Source organism: Coregonus lavaretus (genome assembly GCF_964263955.1).
Source record: "Coregonus lavaretus genome assembly, contig: HAP1_SCAFFOLD_705, whole genome shotgun sequence".
Taxonomy (NCBI): Eukaryota; Metazoa; Chordata; class Actinopteri; order Salmoniformes; family Salmonidae; genus Coregonus; species Coregonus lavaretus.
Window position 1 is genome coordinate 143,517 of NW_028157304.1, and position 21,642 is coordinate 165,158.

The 21,642-nt window shown below is 46.6% G+C and overlaps 1 protein-coding gene and 1 pseudogene across 2 annotated transcripts in view; both read left to right on the forward strand.

The window, feature by feature from the left end:
- LOC311125549 (interleukin-1 receptor type 1-like) overlaps positions 1-5,994 on the forward strand; it is a 31,673-nt pseudogene extending 25,679 nt beyond the window's left edge. The window contains exons 8-11 of the transcript in view: positions 2,373-2,524; positions 2,691-2,834; positions 4,895-5,068; positions 5,367-5,994. The product of the transcript in view is annotated as an interleukin-1 receptor type 1-like (transcript). The remainder of the gene's footprint in view (positions 1-2,372; positions 2,525-2,690; positions 2,835-4,894; positions 5,069-5,366) is intronic.
- The window catches only part of LOC311125550 (interleukin-1 receptor type 1-like), a 57,120-nt gene that overhangs the window by 18,408 nt on the left and 17,070 nt on the right, over positions 1-21,642 (forward strand). Inside the window, exon 2 of the mRNA XM_084199584.1 lies at positions 15,262-15,339. Coding sequence (XP_084055710.1) covers positions 15,264-15,339 — 76 coding nt within the window. The 5' untranslated portion in view covers positions 15,262-15,263. The remainder of the gene's footprint in view (positions 1-15,261; positions 15,340-21,642) is intronic.

The following is a 21,642-nucleotide window of genomic DNA, read 5'->3' on the forward strand; positions in this document are numbered from 1 at the left end:
ACAATGCAGTTCAAGAAATAGAGTTAAGAAAATATTTACTAAATAAAATAAAGTAAAAAATCAAATAACAAGTAACACAATAAAATAACAATAACGAGGCTAAATACAGGGTGTACCGGTACCGAGTCAATGTGCGGGGGTACAGGTTAGTCGAAGTAATTTGTACATGTAGGTAGGGGTAAAGTGACTATGCATAGATAATAAACAGCGAGTAGCAGCAGTGTAAAAACAAAGGGAGGGGGGTGTCAATGTAGATAGTCCAGGTGGCCATTTGATTAATGTTGACACAAATGAACTTGAAACTCTCGACCAGCTCCACTACAGCCCTGTCGATGTGAATAGGAGCGTGTTTGGCCCTCCTTTTCCTGTAGTCCACGATAGCTCCTTTGTCTTGATCACGTTGAGGGAGAGGTTGTTGTCCTGGCACCACACTGCCAGGTCTCTGACCTCCTCCCTTTAGGCTGTCTCATCGTTGTCGGTGATCAGGCCTACCACTGTTGTGTCGTCAGCAAACTTAATGATGGTGTTGGAGTCGTGCTTGGCCACGCAGTCATGGGTGAACAGGGAGTACAGGAGGGGACTAAGCATGCACCCCTGAGGGGCCCCAGTGTTGAGGATCAGCTTGGCAGATGTGTTGTTGCCTACCCTTACCACCTGGGGGCGGCCCGTCAGGAAGTCCAAGATCCAGTTGCAGAGGGAGGTGTTTAGTCCCAGGGTCCTTAGCTTAGTGATGAACTTTGTAGGCACTATGGTGTTGAACGCTGAACTGTAGTCAATGAACAGCATTCTCACATAGGTGTTCCTTTTGTCCAGGTGGGAAAGGGCAGTGTGGAGTGCGATTGAGATTGCGTCATCTGTGGATCCATGGGGGCGGGATGCAAATTTGAGTGGGTCTAGGGTTTCCGGGATGATGGTGTTGATGTGAGCCATGACCAGCCTTTCAAAGAACATCATGGCTACCGACGTGCTACGGGACGGTAGTCATTTAGGCAGGTTACCTTCGCTTTTCTGGGCACAGGGACTATGGTGGTCTGCTTGAAACATGTAGGTGTTACAGACTTGCTCAGGGAAAGGTTGAAAATGTCAGTGAAGACACTTGCCAGTTTGTCCACGCAGGATCTGAGTACACGTCCTGGTAATCCGTCTGGCCCCGCGGCCTTGTGAATGTTGACCTGTTTAAAGGCTACGGAGAGCGTGATCACACAGTCGTCCGGAACAGCTGGTGCTCTCATGCATGCTTCAGTGTTGCTTGCCCCGAAGCGAGCATAAAAGGCATTTAGCCCATCTAATAGGCTCGCGTCACTGGGCAGCTCGCTGCTGGGTTTCCCTTTGTAATCCGTAATAGTTTGCAAGCCCTGCCACATCTGACGAGTATCAGAGCCGGTGTAGTAGGATTCAATCCTAGTCCTGTATTGACGCTTTGCCTGTTTGATGGTTAGTCTGATGGCATAGCGGGATTTCTTCCAGTCTGTGCTAGCAAAACAGTCCTGTAGCGTAGCATCCGCGTCTTCTGATATTGAGCGAGTCACTGGTACTTCCTGCTTTAGTTTTTGCTTGAAAGCAGGAATCAGCAGGATAGCATTATGGTCAGATTTGCCAAATGGAGGGCAAAGGAGAGCTTTGTATGCATCACTGTGTGTGGAGTAAAAGTGGTCTAGGGTTTTTTCCCTCTGGTTGCAGATGTGATATGCTGGTAGAAATGAGGTAAAATGGATTTAAGTTTGCCTGCATTAAAGTTCCTGGCCACTAGGAGCGCCGCTTCTGTCCTGCCGATGCACGGAAATCCAGCCAACTGTATATTATCCGTGTCGTCGTTCAGCCACAACTTGGTGAAACATAAGCTATTACAGTTTTTAATGTCCCGTTGGTAGGATAGTCTAGAACGGAGCTCATCCAGTTTATTCTCCAGTGATTGCACGTTGGCCAATAGAACGGAAGGTAGAGGCGGGTTCCCCACTCGCCGAATAATTCTCACAAGGCACCCGATCTCCGCCCCCTGTACCTCTGTCTTTTCTTCACACGAATGACGGGATTTGGGCCTGGTCTCGGAGAAACAGTATATCCCTTCTGTAAGACTCATTAAAAAAAATATATTTGTGCAGTTTGAGGTGAATAATCACTGTTCTGATATCCAGAAACTATTTTCGGTCATAAGAGACGGTAGCAGCAACATTATGTACAAAAAAGGTTACAAACAATGCAAAAAACCACACAAAATAGCACAGTTGGTTAGGAGCCTGTAAAACGGCACCCATCCCCTCAGGCGCCAATAACAGTGTATGTTATGTTAACTGTTGCCATGATGGTTTGATTGTGCGTTCACAAGGGGGAACTTGTCTGTCTTCCCCCCCCCCCCCCCCCCCCCAAACCAGGGAGTGGAGAGAAGAAGAGGAGAAGGGTGTATGGTTGGAGCGTCATTTGAATTTCTTGATGGTGGAAGAGGAAGACTTTTACATCAACTACACGTGTTTGGTTTCCAGTGACAGAGGCATTTCTTTAGCCTTCTTCATACTACAGCCTACAGGTTAGACAATACTGTCTGGAGGATAACATAAAGGTGTTTCAAAAGAGATCACACACATATTATCCTGTCCCTTTACCGTTGTTTTGATAGTGTATTATAACAACTGCAACCTCACCACTTTTGAAAAAACTGTTATAAATGCTATCTTCTCTCTTTTTCTGCACAGATCCAAACTATCTGCTCCCTATTGGGGTACTACTGACCAGTCTTGTATTGGTGTTTACTGTTAGTGTTGTTATTTACCATCGCTTCAAGATCGACATCGTGCTGTCGCTCAGGAGGATGTTCCCGCTTCTCTACACAAACACAGGTACGCAATGAGAGACACTTTACCGCACATATACTGCGCAAGCACACTCATGGAAAATTAATAGAAACATGCCTGAGCGCGCACACGTAGACATGCACACACTCATGCACACACACACACTATCTGCAGACTCATTGCATACTGTGCTTTCACGAAATGGAAACTCGCACTAACATAAATATACATTCCTACACCAGATAAAGACAGAAATGCACATACAGCATGTCTCCCCACAAACCCCCAGGCCCACACTTAATCCCACACACACACGCATGTTGCATTGCTTGTGTTAGGTTCTGAACAAACTGAGTAAAAACTCAAACGGACAACTAGAAAAAGCTCAAACAAAGTTTATTCACCCACTGGGTCATATAGCTGCAAAGACAAAGATGTTTACACAATCACATATATTTATACCTTCCTACTAGGCGGAGTCAACCCCTTGCATATCTAGACAGCCAATACATCTCTGTTACTAGTCAGGAACGTATTTGGTTCCTCTCATTGGTGTAGCCTCCTGCTAGAACCTTCATGGGCATGGAAATATACAGTTGAAGTTGGAAGTTTACATACAGTCATTAAAACTTGTTTTACAACCACTCCACAAATTTCTTTTTAACAAACTATAGTTTTGGCAAGTCGGTTAGGACATCTACTTTGTGCATGACACAAGTAATTTTTCCAACAATTGTTTACAGACAGATTATTTCACATATAATTCACAGCAATTCCAGTGGGTCAGAAGTCTACATACACTAAGTTGACTGTGCCTTTAAAGTTGGCTTGCAAGCTGAAGAACACCATCCCAACTGTGAAGCACGGGGGTGGCAGCATCATGCTGTGAGGGTGCTTTGCTGCAGGAGGGACTGGTGCACTTCACAAAGTAGATAGCATCATGAGGAAGGAAAATTATGTGGATGTATTGAAGCAACATCTTAAGACATCAGTCAGGAAGTTTAAGCTTGGTCGCAAATGGGTCTTCCAAATGGACAATGACCCCAAGCATACTTCCAAAGTTGTGGCAAAATGGCTTAAGGACAACAACGTCAAGGTATTGGAGTGGCCACCACAAAGCCCTGACCTCAATCCTATAGAACATTATGGGCAGAACTGAAAAAGCGTGTGCGAGCAAGGAGGCCTCTTACACCAGCTCTGTCAGGAGGAATGGACCAAAAGTCATCCAACTTATTGTGGGAAGCTTGTGGAAGGCTACCCGAAACGTTTGACCCAAGTTAAACAATTTAAAGGCAATGCTACCAAATACTAATTGAGTGTATGTAAACTTCTGACCCACTGGGAATGTGATGAAATAAATAAAAGCTGAATAAATCATTCTCTTTACTATTATTCTGACATTTCACATTCTTAAAATAAAGTGGTGATCCTAACTGACCTAAGACAGGGAATTTTTACTAGGATTAAATGTCAGGAATTGTGAAAAACTGAGTTTAAATGTATTTGGCTAAGGGGTATGTAAACTTCCGACTTCAACTGTATGTGTGTGACAGGACTGACTGTTCCTCCTCACTTCATCTGACCTGACCTCGGGCCGAATTCCTCACTCCTCCCTACTCCACGGCTGTCCTACCTTAGCAGTGACTGAAACCAGACTGTTGCCCTTTGCCTCTCTCCATAGGGTACATGAGATTTAAGAATAACATTTTCCAACAGAATGTAAGCTCTGCACTCCCCTTTCTCACTCAGTAACTTTCCATACACCCGGTTCTAATATGGTAACATGAATAAGTATATTCCAAGCTAGAATCCAACACTTGTTTCCCACTCCCCACCTGACCACAAGTAAAATCAGTAGCAAGTGTAGCAATGTATTGTAGCACATCCCACAGCTATGCAAGCACAGCATTTTCCATGACTCAGAGGAAACAGAGAGGAAGTTTGATACAAGGCACTAAATAGGCCATGTAACCATAAAACACAAGCAACTATGGTGTCATAAATAACCAAGCCTCCTCTGTTAGGCAGGTTTGTGGAGGCTTTTGCTCTAGCCCAGCACTAACACATCTATTTTGTTTTACCTGTCCCTATCCTGCATGTGGCAGACTCTGATGGGAAGTTGTATGATGCGTACGTGGCATACCCCCGTCTGTTTGGGGATGGGGGCGGAGCCTGTGGGGAGGCAGAGATGTTTGCCCTCCACATGTTGCCCCAGGTTCTGGAGGGGAGGTGTGGCTACAGGCTGTTCATACTGGGCCGGGACAGCCTACCAGGGGAAGGTATGACATCTCAGCTCGACCCTGAGGCTCCAGGTTCCAGAAGACTAAGTTAGCCTTGGCATTAGTACATAAGTAGCATGATGATGAAATATGTGAAACCTTTCTGAAATCATAAAGACCTTCAGAAACCATTTCAATGGTAGAACAATGTTTTAATAACAATTTTCCCTGCTCCCTGACCCCCTCTTCTCCTCCCTCCTCCCTTTCCCCCTCTTCTCCTCCCTCCTCTCTCCTCCCTTTCCCCCTCTTCTCCTCCCTCCTCCCTTTCCCCCTCTTCTCCTCCCTCCTCCCTCTCTAGCCATAGTAGATGCAGTGGAGGAGAGCATGCTGGCAAGCCGGCGTCTCCTCCTGGTCTACTCTGGCTCTACGTTCTGCAGTGGAAGCCACAGTGACAGCAGCAGTGGTGTCCTGGAGGCCTGGCAGAGCTTCGAGAGGCAGACGGCCATGCACCGTGCCCTGTTGGAGGGCTCCCTTAAGGTGGTCCTTGTGGAGCTGGAGGAGGTCTCCCCCACACAGCTGACCCTCTTCCCCGAGTCGGTGCGCCACCTCCGGGAGCGCCAGGGCGCCGTCTGCTGGTGGAAGAGTAGCAGAGGGTTGAGGTGTGGGAGGTGGGGAGAAGAGGAGGAGGTGGAGGAGAAGAGAGGGGAGCTGGCTTCGTCCCCTCTCTCCTCACCCTCTCTTTCCTTGTCCTCACGCTTCTGGAAGGAACTGAGGTATTATATGCCAGTGAGGGGCACGAGGACGAGGTGACCAGAGAAGAACAGCCTGATGAAGTTGTGATGGGATGGATGGGCTTTGGAGAGGACAGTGTTAGACATAACGAGGAAATCTGTTGAATGAAAGGACTTCTGGTACCTGACTCTCTCAACACATTTTCATGAAAAATTATTGAATCCAGTTATTTATGTGTGACTGATACCGGTGTGGAACAGCTGGTCACTCTTAAAGGATTCTGAATGATTACCTTGCCAATAGGATGATTGAATATTATTGTCTTGCAGACAATTATTTTTTAGTGTGAGTTTCCTCCTAATACAGGATGTGGTAGGAATCGTAAGGGTCATCATCATCATCACACCTGTTAATACTTATTTTCTATAACTTTGTGTGAAATCTATTTCTTATTGCAACGGCAAGTAAAATATGCCCTTTGTGTTTTATAGAAACGCAAGGTGTTTAATGTGAATGATGTTTTGCTTACAGCTAATGTTTTTTATACTGTCTATGTTTTCATGTTTTCTATTGTTTTCTAAAAATACATTTTAATCTATTTTAGAATAAGGCTGTAATGTAACGAAATGTGGAAAAATTCAAGTGATCTGAATACTTTACGAATGTACTGTATGTCATGAGGTCCACCTGGCTACCACAACACACTGTCTTCAGTTGCCACGAAGTTGGAAGCACAGAATCATCTAGAATGTCAATGTATGCTTTAGCGTTAAGATTTCTCTTCACTGGAACTAAGGGGCCTAGCCCGAATCATGAAAAACAGCCCCAGAATATTATTCCTCCTCCACCAAACTTTACAGTTGGACACTATGCATTGGGGCAGGTAGCGTTCGTCTGTCGGACTGCCAGATGGTGAAGCGTGACACATCACTCCAGAGAACACAATTCCACTGCTTCAGAGTCTAATGGAGGTGAGCTTTACACCACTCCAGCCGACTCTTGAAGGTAACAGCGCTCACTGTTGCCCCTAGTGGCCGGTTTCCACGTCATCTCCTGATGTCCTCAGACATGGAGGGACGTCAAATACTGACTTGTATGACGGGTGACCAGGCTGGATTTATCACCACCTTCAAGAAAAGTAACTTTGAATATGTCAAGATAAGAGAATATTCTGCGTCATTACCGCAACGGCTATAACTCATCTGGAATTGCTTCTATTTAAAAGAATACGTCTCAACATGTTGTGTTTGGAATTCATCAAATGATAACTGATCATATTAACCAAGTAAATTTGTTTTGTATCTCTCCATGTACGTTATCATTAAACTCACTTACTGCACCTGTTTCCTGACTCCCTGCGTCTCCGTTACGGAATACTGCCTCTACAAATGGAAGCAGCAGGTAATCAAGACATCTCCCAGATGGTAGGTGAACAGGGACGCCTACTTTGCAAACACCACGACCAGCTGCCGCAACTGGGGACGACTATAGATGAGGTCCTCCGCGTTCTTCAACACCTCGACATTACCCAAGGGGCGTCACCTCCAACTAGCGGAGGATTCTCTACCACGAGTCGACCCAGCGAGCTAGCACCCCAGCCCATCCAGCAGTCCTCCCAGGTCAACGATGTCCGATTGTCCCTCCCGGACAAATATGATGGGACTCCATCTAAATGCCGTGGCTTCCTACTCCAGTGCTCCCTCTATTTCGCCCATCAGATGGGAGCCCCCACCACCGATACGTCGAAAGGACCGACAGGGGGAGTGGGCCCGATTCCTCGAGGGGTGCCCCGCCTATGCCGTCAAATCCCTCCTGGGCTCCCGACGTCGTGGGGGTCGGCTCCAGTACCTGGTGGACTGGGAGGGGTACAGTCCAGAGGAGCGGTGTTGGGTCCCGGTGGACGACATTCTAGATCCCAACATCATCAGATATTTCCTTCTTCGCTGTCCGGACCGGCCCGCTCCTCGCCCTCGGGGCCGTCCCCCTGGCCGCCGTCCCCCTGTGGCTGGAACCGCGCGTCAGGGGGGACTTCATCACACCTGGACTTCATCACTACCTTGATTACTCCCCATTTATCTACAGTGGCTTGCGAAAGTATTCACCCCCCTTGGCATTTTTCCTATTTTGTTGCCTTACAATCTGGATGTGATGGGTGATTTGAAGGAGTCAGGCGCAGGAGGGTAAATCACAGAATAACAGGATTTATTCCGGAATACAGAGTTACGCAGTAAAGCGTCAAAACTGTCCTGTGCGCAAAACAGGTGCACTGGAACCAACAAGGCACATGGGGAAAATAACCTGGCGATACAAAATACAAGGAGCTCCACCGAGCTTCACTATCCTCACAATAAACAATCACACACAAAGACAAGTGGGCAGAGGGAATACTTGTACAGGTACTGATGAGGGGATATGAACCAGTTTTGTGTAATAAACAAGACAAAACAAATGGAATGATGAGATGAGGAGTGGCAGTGGCTAGAAGGCCGGTGACGACGAACGCCGAAGCCTGCCCAAATAAGGAGAGGAGGCAGCCTCGGAGGAAGTCGTGACAGTACCCCCCCCCCCCCTTGACGCGCAACTCCAGCAGCGCGTCGACACCGGCCTCGGGGACGACCAGGAAGACGCGGAGCAGGGCGAGCCGGATGGCGACGGTGGAAATCCTGCAACAGGGAGGGATCGAGGATATCTCTCACCGGGACCCATCACCGCGCCTCCGGACCGTACCCCTCCCAATCCACAAGGTACTGAAGGCCCCTTACCCGACGCCTCGATTCCAGGATGGAACGGACGGAGTACGCCGGGACCCCCTCGCTGTCCAGAGGGGGCGGAGGGACCTCCCGCACCTCAGACACATGGATTTTAATACGGTAATCTGGAGGGCGTAATGACATACAAGTAACCTCGTTTATTCTCCTCAAGACTTTGAACGGCCCCACAATCCGTGGGCTCAGCTTCTGGCAGGGTAGGCGGAGGGGTAGATTCCGGGTCGAGAGCCATACCCAATCACCCGGTACAAAGACCGGGACCTCACTGCGGTGGCGGTCAGCGTTGGCCTTCTGGCAACGCATGGCGCGTTGGAGGTGGACATGAGCAGCGTTCCACGTCCCCTCAAAGCGCTGAAACCAGTCATCCACCGCAGGAGCCTCGGTCTGGCTTTGATGCCACGGTGCCAGAACCGGCTGATAACCTAAAACACATTGAAATGGCATTAGGTTAGTGGAGGAGTGACGGAGAGAGTTCTGGGCATATTCGGCCCATGGCAAGAACACCGACCACTCCCCTGGCCGCTCCAGGCAGTAGGACCTACCCACATCCTGGTTCACCCGTTCCACCTGCCCATTAGACTCGGGGTCAAAACCGGAAGTCAGGCTGACTGAGACCCCCAGACGTTCCATGAACGCCTTCCAGACCCTGGATGTGAACTGGGGACCCCGGGTCAGACACTATGTCCTCTGGAAACCCCATAGTGCCGATAGACGTGTGTAAACAGGGCCTCCGCAGTCTGCAGGGCCGTGGGGAGACCGGGCAGCAGATGGAGGCGGCAGGCTTTGGAAAAGCGGTCCACAACGACCAGGATGGTGGTGTTAACTTGACAGAGGGGAAGATCAGTAAGGAAGTCAATACACAAGTGTGACCATGGCCGTTGTGGAACTGGTAAGGGCTGTAACTTACCTGCTGGGAGGTGCCTAGGTGCCTTACTCTGGGCGCACACTGAGCAGGAGGAGACATACACCATCACGTCCTTAGCCAAGGTAGGCTACAAGTACTTTCCGTTCAGACAGCGCACTGTATGACCGATACCTGGGTGACCAGAGGAGGGGGTAGTGTGTGCCCAATAGATCAGACGGTCACGGACAAGAGAAGGCACGTACTGCAACCCAGCTGGACACTGAGGTGGAGATGGCTCTGTGTGTAATGCCCGCTCTATGTCCGCGTCCATCACCTATACTACCGGCGCCACAATACAGGAGGCCGGGAGTATGGGGGTGTTGTCTATGGGCCTCTCCTCTGTGTCGTACAGCCGTGACAGTGCGTCTGCCTTCACGTTCTTCGTACCCGGAATGTATGATAGAGTAAAATCAAACCGGGTGAAGAATAGGGCCCACCTGGCCTGGCTAGGGTTCAGCCTCCTCGCTGCCCAGATGTACTCCAGGTTATGGTGGTCCGTCCAGACGAGGAAAGGGTGTTTCGCTCCCCTTGAGCCAGTGCCTCCACACGTTCAGGGCTCGGACAACAGCGAACAGCTCCCGATCACCAACGTCGTAGTTCTGCTCCTCCGGGCTGAGCTTCTTGGAGAAGAAGGCATAGGGGCGGAGCTTGGGTGGCGTGCCCGAGCGTTGAGATAGGACAGCGCCTATCCCAACCTCGGACGCATCCACCTCCACTACCAACGTTAGTGATGGTTCGGGATGGGCCAGTACCGGGGCTGAGGTGAACAGAACCCTCAGGTTACTGAAGGCCCTGTCAGCCTCAGCAGACCAGCGGAGTCGGGACGGCCCACTCTTCAACAGAGATGTAATGGGAGCTGCGACTTTGCCAAAGCCCCGGATAAACCTCCGATAGTAGTTGGCAAAGCCAATAAAGCGCTGCACCTCCTTAACCGTGGTTGGAGTCTGCCAAATACGCCCGGCTGAAATGCGATCTCCCTCCATCTCCACACCTGAGGTGGTAATGCAGTATCCGATAAAGGAGACGGACTGTTGGAAAAACAGACACTGTTCTGCCTTGGCATAAAGGTCATGTTCCAACAGTCGGGCCAGCACTTTGCGAAAAAGGGACACATGTTCGCTGCGCGTATCGGAATACACCAGAATGTCATTGATGTAGACCACTAGACCACGACCAAGCATGTCCTGAAACACCTCGTTCACAAAGGACTGGAAGACAAATGGAGCATTCATCAAACCGTACGGCATCACCAGGTATTCGTAATGCCCCGTGGTTGTGCTGAATGCTGTCTTCCACTCGTCCCCCTCTCGGACACGCACCAGGTTGTACGCACTCCGGAGATCTAATTTTGTGAAGAAGCGTGCCCCATGCATTGACTCGATCATAGATGGAATGAGGGGTAGAGGATAACTATGAAGTATAGTCCCCTTGTTCAGTGCTCGGTAATCAAGGCAAGGGCGCAGACCTACGTCTTTCTTCTTCACAAAAAAGAAACTTGAGGCGGGCGAAGTGGAGGGACGTATGAACCCCTGACGCAGGGACTCGGAGACGTATGTCTCCATCGCCTCCGTTTCAGACTGCGACAGGGGATACACATGACTCCTGGGAGGCACAGCATCTACCCGGAGGTTTACCGCGCAATCCCCCGCCCGAAGAGGTGGTAATTTGGTCGCCTGCGTTTTGGAAAATGCGTACACCAAATCGAGGTATTCGGGGGGAATGCGCACAGTGGAGGTAGTGTCTGGACTGTCCACCGTGGTTGCACCAATGGAAACACCTAGACACCTACCCTGACACTCTCACGCCCACCACGTGAGAACCCTCTGCAGCCATGAAAAGGTGGGGTTGTGTAGTACTAACCAGGGAAGACCTAACACAACAGGGAAATCAGGAGACTCAATAATAAAAAAGGTGACTTGCTCGCTATGGGTCTTGTGCGTAACCATAGTGACTGGTGCTGTAACTTCCCTAACGAACCCGGACCCTAGTGGTCGACTGTCAAGTGCTCTGATGGGGAGTGGAATGGATAGGGGAACCAATGTAATGCCTAGACTATGTGCAAATGACCTGTCCATAAAGTTCCCAGCTGCGCCTGAATCGACCAGCGCCTTACACTGGGGAACTACAATGTAATCAGGAAAGTGCATGGGTAGGGTAGAGTGTGCAGCAGAGGGCTCTGAACGAGTGTGGGTGTTCGATACCTGGGGTGACGCGAGAGTGCCCTGCCTGCCGCCTCAAGACCCAAAAGAACGCCACGACAGCGTGCAGGAGAAAGTCCTCTCGTTCCACTAGAGGGACACTGGGGCTGTCATCCTCCGCTTTCCCGGATCGCCGCTCCACCCAGCTCCATCAGCTCGTGATCCGGGTTGGGGGGGTGGAACGGGCAGGCCCCTTCCAGGACGTCCTCTAGCAGCCAGCAGGTTGTCCAACTGGATGGCCATGTCCACCAGTTGATTAAAGGACAACATGGTGTCCCGGCAGGCTAGCTCCCTTCGGATGTCCTCTCGTAGATGGCACCAGAAGTGGTCAATGAGGGCCTGCTCGTTCCACACAGGCCCAGCCGGGGTCCTGCGCGGTCCTTGTCCCCTGCCTCAGGTGGACCAGCCGCTTGCCCGCCTCACTACCTTCGGGCGGGTGATCGAAGACGGACCGAAAGATGCAAGTGAACTCCCCGTAGTTGTCCAACGAGGCTCCTCTTTCACTCCAGACTGCATTGGCCCACTCCAGGGCTTTCCCCTAGAGGCAGGAGACGAGGGCAGACACCTTCTCCCGCTCCGATGGGGCCGGGATGATGGTAGAATAATATAGCTCCAGTTGTAGGAGGAGTCCCTGGCAGCTGTCCCGTCTAAATCCCGTGGTCGGAATATATGGATCCCTCTGGGTGCTGGGATGTGGGTGGCTGGATCTGATACAAAATACAAGGAGTACCACGAGCTTCACTATCCTCACAATAAACAATCACACACAAATACAAGGGGGCAGAGGGAACACTTATACAGGTACTGATGAGGGGATATGAACCAGGTGTGTGTAATAAACAAGAAAAAAAATAGAATGATGAGATGAGGAGCGGCAGTGGCTAGAAGGCTGGTGACGACGAACACCGACGCCTGCCCGAACAAAGAGAGGGGGCAGCCTCGGATGAAGTCGTGACACTGGAATTAAAATGGGTTTTTGGGGGGTTTGTATCATTTGATTTACACAACATGCCTACCACTTTGAAGATGCAAAAATATTTTTTCTTGTGAAACGAACAAGAAAGAAGAAAAAAAAAACGGAAAACTTGAGCGTGCATAACTATTCACCCCCCCAAAGTCAATACTTTGTAGAGCCACCTTTTGCAGCAATTACAGCTGCAAGTCTCTTGGGGTATGTCTCTATAAGCTTGGCACATCTAGCCCCTGGGAGCTTTGCCCATTCTTCAAGGCAAAACTGCTCCAGATCCTTCAAGTTGGATGGGTTCCACTGGTGTACAACAATCTTTAAGTCATACCACAGATTCTCAATTGGATTGAGGTCTGGGCTTTGACTAGGCCATTCCAAGACATTTAAATGTTTGCCCTTAAACCACTCGAGTGTTGCTTTAGCAGTATGCTTAGGGTCATTGTCCTCCTGGAATGTGAACCTCCATCCCAGTCTCAAATCTCTAGAAGACTGAAACAGGTTTCCCTCAAGAATGTCCCTGTATTTAGCGCCATCCATCATTCCTTCAATTCTGACCAGTTTCCAAGTCCCTGCCGAAGAAAAACATCCCCACAGCATGATGCTGCCACCACCATGCTTCACTGTGGGGATGGTGTTCTTGGGGTGATGAGAGGTGGTTGGTTTGCGCCTGACATAGCGTTTTCCTTGATGGCCAAAGAGCTCAATTTTAGTCTCATCTGACCAGAGTACCTCCCGAGTGGCGCAGTACCTCCCGAGTGGTGCAGTGGTCTAAGGCACTGCATCGCAGTGCTAGCTGTGCCACTAGAGATCCTGGTTCGAATCCAGGCTCTGTCGTACCCGGCCGCGACCATGAGACCCATGGGGAGGTGCACAATTGGCCCAGCGTCGTCCAGGGTAGGGGAGGGAATGGCCGGCAGGGATGTAGCTCAGTTGGTAGAGCATGGCGTTTGCAATGCCAGGGTTGTGGGTTCGATTCCAACGGTGGGCCATTCCCTCCCCTACCCTGGACGAAGCTGGGCCAATTGTGCGCCGCCCCATGGGTCTCCCGGTCACGGCCGGCTACGACAGAGCCTGGATTCGAACCAGGATCTCTAGTGGCACAGCCTTAGACCACTACAGCCTTTTGTCCATTACATGAAATCCAAATAAAAATCCAATTAAATTACAGGTTGTAATGCAACAAAACAGGAAAAACGGCAAGGGGGATGAATAGTTTTGCAAAGCACTGTAGCACTCATCGGGTCAGGCAGTATTGGTTATGTTTTCTTGTCCATACGCTTCCCTTGTTTTCGATCTGTCCATGTTCTTAATCATGAAACTCACTACTGCACCTGCTTCCTCTCTCCCTGCGTCTCCGTTACATAAATCCATGTCTTGTTGTATAAAATGGCCACAGTCAATACCAGTTTATGGTTCCTGACAAAAGTAGAACATTATTTATGTAAATACAAGTTTCTTTCAAGAAAAAAAAAATAAAAAAAAAAGCCAAAAGTGCCAGTAGTTGCAGAACCACCCATATACAAACTTTATTTGTGTAGTGTAAGGTTCTGTATTTATTTTCTTAGTCAACCTTTTGTTCTTGAATGTAGCCATGTTTCTCTGTGTTCTTGAACATAGCCCTGTCTTTCATTTTTGTTCATTGATTTCACCTGTGTTTGTTACTCACCTGGTCTCATTAGCTCCTTATTTAGTTCAGTTCATTCTGTTTGTTTCTTGTGAGGTATTGTTCATTTTGACTCTACTAAACCTTTTCCTAGTTCGTTTGTGACAACCAGTTATAGCCTTCAGTCCTAATTTTGGATTCTCCTGCCTGTGTATGACCATTGCCTGCCTGTGAACATGATTCCTGCCTTTTGTGAAGGCGAAATAAACACCTGCCGCGCTCTGCGCGTGAATCTACACCCTTTTTCTCCCTGACTATTCATTACATGTAGTATCTTATTTATTGTTGGTTTCATAAATTTAAGTTGACCTATTTCCCTTGAGATCAGCAAGACTAAAATCAAACCAAAATGAGAGACGAATAAGAGAAAGTTGGTGGTTGCATAGTACCCCCCCCCCCACCTGAGTATTAACTCTGGTTATTAACACCAACATTGAGTGTTAATTCAACATTTAATTGTTATGTTCAGAGTGTAGGCCCTTAACATTAGAGCATATGAATTACATATTGTATTGTGTTAAAGAATAAACCATATATGATAACATTTTTGCTCAGGATATCACTTGGTGAAGTCCCTAGGACTGAAAATGGATGAATGCAACAACCATGTCTCTGTCACTAACAAATACAGTCATGGATAGTACTGTAACTCTACAATTCACTTGAAAGGCAAGGCACTCTGGGAAAAAAATAAGGCTTTACACCAAGCAGTGTGTTAATTGAACACTTTCCAGTGTCTATAGGGGTCCACACTTTCAGTGTTAATTTAAAACTCTCAGTCTATAATTTGCTGTGTAGCTCTGGTGTGTGTTTGTGTGGGAAACAGACATTCAGTTGACAAGTAAGGGATTCAGTGGATGGTCAGAAAGAAGCATGATACGTTTGTGTGTGTGAGATCATTTATTTTGCTGAAGATTTTGGATAGTGTGATGTGACCCTTGATTCTGATAGTTTGTTTGAGCCTATTATGGCAATGCCTGACTAAAACTCACAAGTGATTCTGTGTGTCTCTTTGTTTCAGCTATGGATTGGAGTCAGATGTTGCAGCTCTCACTCTTCTCACTCCTCTGTCTCACTGGCAGCGCCAAGGCAGTAGGAGGTAAGTAGCATGGACTTTACCAACATAATTCATCAGCCATTAATTAATCAATCAATCAATCAATCATGTTACGAGGACAGCTAGAAGTACAGATTGAATTAAACTGTATCAATTGAACAGCTCTATAGGCAGAAACATGGTCCTTCACTTTGTCATGACTTAACTCTGACCTCTGGTGGGTGTTGATGGAATTAAATCCTTTGAAACAGCAGCCCTGCAAATATCTATGTTTCTTGTTGTTCTGAAAGGTTAAGCACACAGCAAATTCTCCAGTTTAAAAAAAACAGAGTTTTAAAGGTCCTGAACAGTCATTCTGAAAAGTACTTTTTCTCTCATGGGTAACTACCAGGAAGTTGAAAAAGACAGGCTGAGTGGGTGGTGAGCTTATATTAATTAGTTCGCCTTGACTGACAGCTCTTTGAAACACCTATGTCAAGCAACTTGGATGCAGTGAGCAGTGTTGCAGTAAAATCATCTTAAGCAAATTTGGTGACACAAAAAGCAACTCAAACAACATTGAAATTGCATCATTGATGTCATTTATATATATATATATCTCCCGTTTGGCATGTCTTTTGTGATGTGTTTCACAGCAGCACTGACGGATGTGTTGACATGACAACTGAGTCAGAGTTTTGAATGACCCTTCTCCCCCTTTTGTTCCATGCTGGCTGAAGACCTCGCTAGCCAGTAACTAGCTAACACCAGACACAGATGAAAGGGGAAACATATACGAATATTTGCCATAGATTGATAGGGTAAACTTGTAATTATATTTGCTGACACCATTCAGTCACATTTTGGCGCCAGTAGAGTAGCTATCTAGATGTATAAACCACGCCCCTCTGCCCCGATGTTGGTTAAAAGGCGGTACTTATTTAAGTTAGGTAAGAGAATATCATGTTACAGTACCAGTGGTGTGTTAAAATGAGAGTTAAGGTGATGTCACGTTGTCCCCTAAATAATGAATCCAAGTGTTTGACATGGGGGAGGGGACCAGTAACTTTATAATCAAACTTTATCAATGTATAACTTATCATACTTTAGTCATCATACTTTGATCTGGTTTCCTTCAAATATCATCACATTTCATGAAAAACATCATTTTAACTATTCATGACCTTTAAATCAACACTGAAAGTGTTGTCTATGGACCCCATATAAACACCGGAACAGTGTTAAATTAACTTACGGATTAGTGTAAAGCCTTATTCAAATATTTCCCAGAGTGCCTTGCCTTTTGAGTAAATTGTAGAGTTATCACCAATGACTATATTTGTTATTGACAGAGACATGGATGATGTATTCATCCATTTTCGGTCCTATGGACTTCACCCAGTATTAAGTGAGATCCTAAGTGAATGTTATCATTAAAAATATATATGTTTAACACAATACCACACGCCATTTTGAGGGCCTAGTTTTACCCTTTTTTAGGGGCCTGAAACTCATACATATAACTTTGAACTAAAACCACGTCATTATTATCATATTTCCCAGCAGGCTCTATTGCAGGTTGATATTTCAGAATTGTTTGTTTCAATATCTATGTTTGTGCACATACATTGATTGACTGATTAATCTTGTGCTACACAAAGATAAATGACATACATTTTTATAAACTAATCCAATTAGTTAGTTCAAATCAGTTAGTTCCTAATGTTCCTAACCCAGGCAGTCATTCTGAATGCAGATTTCAGGTGAATAATTATTCCAACTGTTGGATCTCCACCCACTGATTGGATTCCAATAGGAATTACATGTCACCTTGCAAGCTAGCATAATGTGACTTGCAGGCCTGATGTGGCTTGTAAACCATGGGTTTCAGGCCCTTGTGTTACAATCTCAGAATAAAAGGTTTACATTTGTGACTAAAGGGAGACAAACACTTATTTATCTTTGTGTAGCATAATATTAATCAATCAATCAATGCACCTGCACAAATATAGATATTGAAACAAACAATTCTAAAAACAATCATCCTGCGATAGAGCAAGCTGGGAAATATGATAATGATGGGCATGGTTTTAGTTCAAAGTGACGTGCATGAGTTTCAGGCTCCTTTATTTGGTTAAAACTATGCCCACAAAATAAAGCCTTATGAAATAAATACAGTGCACAACTATTCAGACCCCTTCACCTTTTCCACATTTTGTTACGTTACAGCCTTATTCTAAAATTGATTAAATGCACATTTTTCCTCATCAATCTACACAAAATACCCCATAATGACGAAGTGAGAAAACAGGTTTTTAGAAATGTTTACCAAAAAAAATAAACAAGTATTTACATAAATATTCAGACCCTTTGCTATGAGACTCGAAATTGAGCTCCGGTGCATCCTATTTCCATTGATCATCCTTGAGATGTTTCTACAACTTGATTGGAGTCCACCTGTGGTAAATTCAATTGATTGGACATGATTTGGAAAGGCACACACCTGTCCCACAGTTGACAGTGCATGTCAGAGCAAAAACCAAGCCATGAGGTCAAAGGAATTGTCCGTTGAGCTCCAAGAAAGGATTCTGTCGAGGCACAGATATGGAGAAGGGTAACAAAACCTTTCTGCAGCATTGAAGGTCCCCAAGAACACAGTGCCCTCCATCATTCATAAATGGAAGAAGTTTGGAACCACAAGACTATTACTATAGCTTGCAGTCTGGCCAAACTGAGCAATCAGGGGAGAAGGTTCTTGGTTAGGGAGGTGACCAAGAACCTGATGGTCACTCTGACAGAGCTCCAGAGGTCCTCTATGGAGATGGGAGAACCTTCCAGAAGGACAACCATCTCTGCAGCACTCCACCAATCAGGCCTTTATGGTAGAGAGGCCAGACGGAATCCACTCCTCAGTAAAAGGCACATGACAGCCCGCTTACGTTTACATTTTACATTTTAGTCATTTAGCAGACGCTCTTAGCCAGAGCGACTTACAGTTAATAAAAAATATATATAATAATACTGGCCCCCCGTGGGAATCAATCCCACAACCCTGGCGTTGCAAACGCCATGCTCTACCAACTGAGCTACATCCCTGCCGGCCATTCCCTCCCCTACCCTGCACGACGCTGGGCCAATTGTGCGCCGCCCCATGGGTCTCCCGGTCGCGGCCGGCTACGACAGAGCCTGGATTCGAACCAGGATCTCTAGTGGCACAGCTAGCACTGCGATGCAGTGCCTTAGACCACTGCGCCACTCGGGAGTTTGCCAAAAGGCACCTAAGGACTCACAGACCAAGAGAAACAAGATTCTCTGGTCTAATGAAACCAAGATTGAACTCTTTGGCCTGAATGCCAAGCGTCCCGTCTGGAGGAAACCAGGCACCACTCATCACCTGGCCAATACCATCCCTACGGTGAAGCATGGTGGTGGCAGCATCTTGATGTGGAAAGGTGAACGGAGAAAAGTACAGAAGAGAGATCCTTGATGAAAACCTGCTCCAGACCTCAGACTGGGGCGATGGTTCACCTTCCAACAGGACAACGACCCTAAGCACACAGCCAAGACAACGCAGGAGTGGCTTCGGGACAGGCCTCTGAATGTCCTTGAGTGGCCCAGCCAGAGCCCGGACATGAACCCGATCGAACAGCTCTGGAGAGACCTGAAAATAGCTGTGCAGCGATGCTCCCCATGTAACCTTACAGAGCTTGACAGGATCTGCAGAGAGGAATGGGAGAAACTCCCCAAATACAGGTGTGCCAAGCTTGTGGCATCATACCCAAGAAGACTCGAGGCTGTAATCGCTGCCAAAGGTGCTTCAACAAAGTACTGAGTAAAGGGTCTGAATATTTATGTAAATGTGATATTTCAGTTTTTAATTTTTAATTGATTTGCAAAAAAAATGTAAAACCTGTTTTTGCTTTGTCAATATGGGGTATTTTGTGTAGATTGATAAGGAAAAAAACACATTTATTTAAGGCTGTAACGTAACAAAATGTGGAACAAGTGAAGGGGTCTGAATACTTTCCGAATGCACTGTATGGCATTGTGTTAAATATATATATATATATATTTTATGACAACATATTCATTTAGGATCTCACTTTTTGAAGTCCGTAGGACCAAAAATGGATGAATGCAACAACCATGTCTCTGTCACTTACAGTGGTGGTAACTCTACAATTTGCTTGAAAGGCAAGGCACTGTGGGAATATTTGGAAAAGGCTTTACACTAATCAGTGTGTTAATTTAACACTGTTCTGGTGTCTATATGGGTCCACAGACTCAACACTTTCAGTATTGATTTAACACCATCAGTGTTCTTAGTTATTATTTTTTTTACTGGAGAATTTGTTGTGAAGAGATATATTTTGAAGGGACCATCTCTGTAAAGACTCTGTCTATGCATACTACATGACACGCGTAATAATTGCATAATTTCTTTGCCGTGCATCATTTCTCCAACATGTGTTTTTCTTTAAGTGGTGGCCTCAATAAAAAAGATGGTGGTCCGCAAACAGTCCCTGTGCCGCATGTTTGTCTTTACTTTACTTTATATACTCTTTGTGTGCAGATCTCTGTGAGGACAAAGGACGAGAGGTTGAGCGGGTGTTTTCAGTTTCCGGTGATGCTGCCATGTTAACATCCACCCTGGTGGACCTCAATGTGTTTGACTACCGCAGCATCCCCTATAACATCTCATGGTATGACCCAAGGACTGGGAGAGAGCTGACCAGGGAGACAAGAAAGACTCTGCCGCGGGGAAAGACACTGTGGATTTTTAACATCGCGATGGAGGATGCTGGAAACTATGAGTGTGTTGTGAGGTAGGGGCAATACTTTTGTCTGCTGTGTGTGTGTGTGTGTGTGTGTGTGTGTGTGTGTGTGTGCTGTAAATCTTTCCTGTTACCTTTGATAAACAGACTACCCTCCCAGTGCTATAAGAAATCGGCCTTACTGATTGTGAACCACACCAACCCAGAAGAATGCGGTCGACCAGAAAAGGCCGACCAGGTCCTGACCAACAAAGCCACCGATTTTCTGAACTGCCCATTGAGTGACCATATCAGGGAAGTGGACAATTACTCCATTCAGTGGTACAAGGTGAGTCCTATGGGGTAAACAGACAGTGCAGTGCAATGGGAGAGTGTTGAGAGGGAACGCCTGACAGCAGGGGTGGACTGGCCATGCCGGATGGGCTGGTAAATTTTTAGCCCAATGGGATTGTCTTTTTTTTATTTATTTTTTTACATAATTATAATTATCTGGCTAATAACCAAATTAGTTCACCCAAATTACAATGACATTGGTTTCCTTACCCTGTAGGCCAGTCTATGGACAAGGTATAACAACAACGTGCTTTGGTTTGGTTTCCCTTGCACTGTTGTCACATGGAAGCGTTTTGGCATTTGTGGCACAAATCTCATTCAAGTAATTTGACCGATATTGGCATTTGTCGCGCATCAGTATGAAAAATGTATGCACTCACTAACTGTAAGTCACTCTGGATAAGAGCATCTGCTAAATGACTAAAACGTAAAATGTAATCATGTTCAAATCAATTTGAGATACATTTGGACATGATGTAGTCCCCTGTAGCTCAGTTGGTAGAGCATGGCGCTTGCAACGCCAGGGTTGTGGGTTCGTTCCCCACGGGGGGCCAGTATGAAAATGTATGCACTCACTAACTGTAAGTCACTCTGGATAAGAGCGTCTGCTAAATGACTAAAATGTAAAAAATGTAAATGTAATAACGGGGTCCACAGTGACAAAAATGGGCCTTTTGGGGGCCTCAAGGAAAGAAAATGGGCCAATGTCGGGGCCTCAAGGGAAAAATGGTCTGGTGTGTCAGAAATGCCAGGGCGGATTTCTGGTCCCAGTCTGCCCCTGCCTGACAGTGCTGGAAAGCCTGTTTGAACTCTTTTCAGTCATTCAGTCTGTCTCTATGTATTCTTAATTTCTGTTTAAAACTATAGGAATGTGGGGTTATTACTACTAGTGACTACATTTGAACAATGTTCCATCAGATACGGTATATACTCTTTACATTGTTCATTGCTCTCACACATTGTACTGCATTGAATTGTTCTGAGAGTAGGTCTTCTAAGGTAAGACATTATCACAACTTATCTGTAATTGTGTATTCATTTTGTTTTATTAGCCATATTCCATTACTATGATATTCCATTCCATTACCACTACCTTTCAGTGTGGATTTCTACTTTAAACCTTTCAGGGCTGTGAAACCATTGTGAAAGATGACCCATTGTGGAACAGGTTTAGCTATGTCAATAACAGTGTTACGGAGTTACTCCATGTAAAAGCGGTCATCCCTGAGGACCATGCGTTCTACACCTGCACCATGAC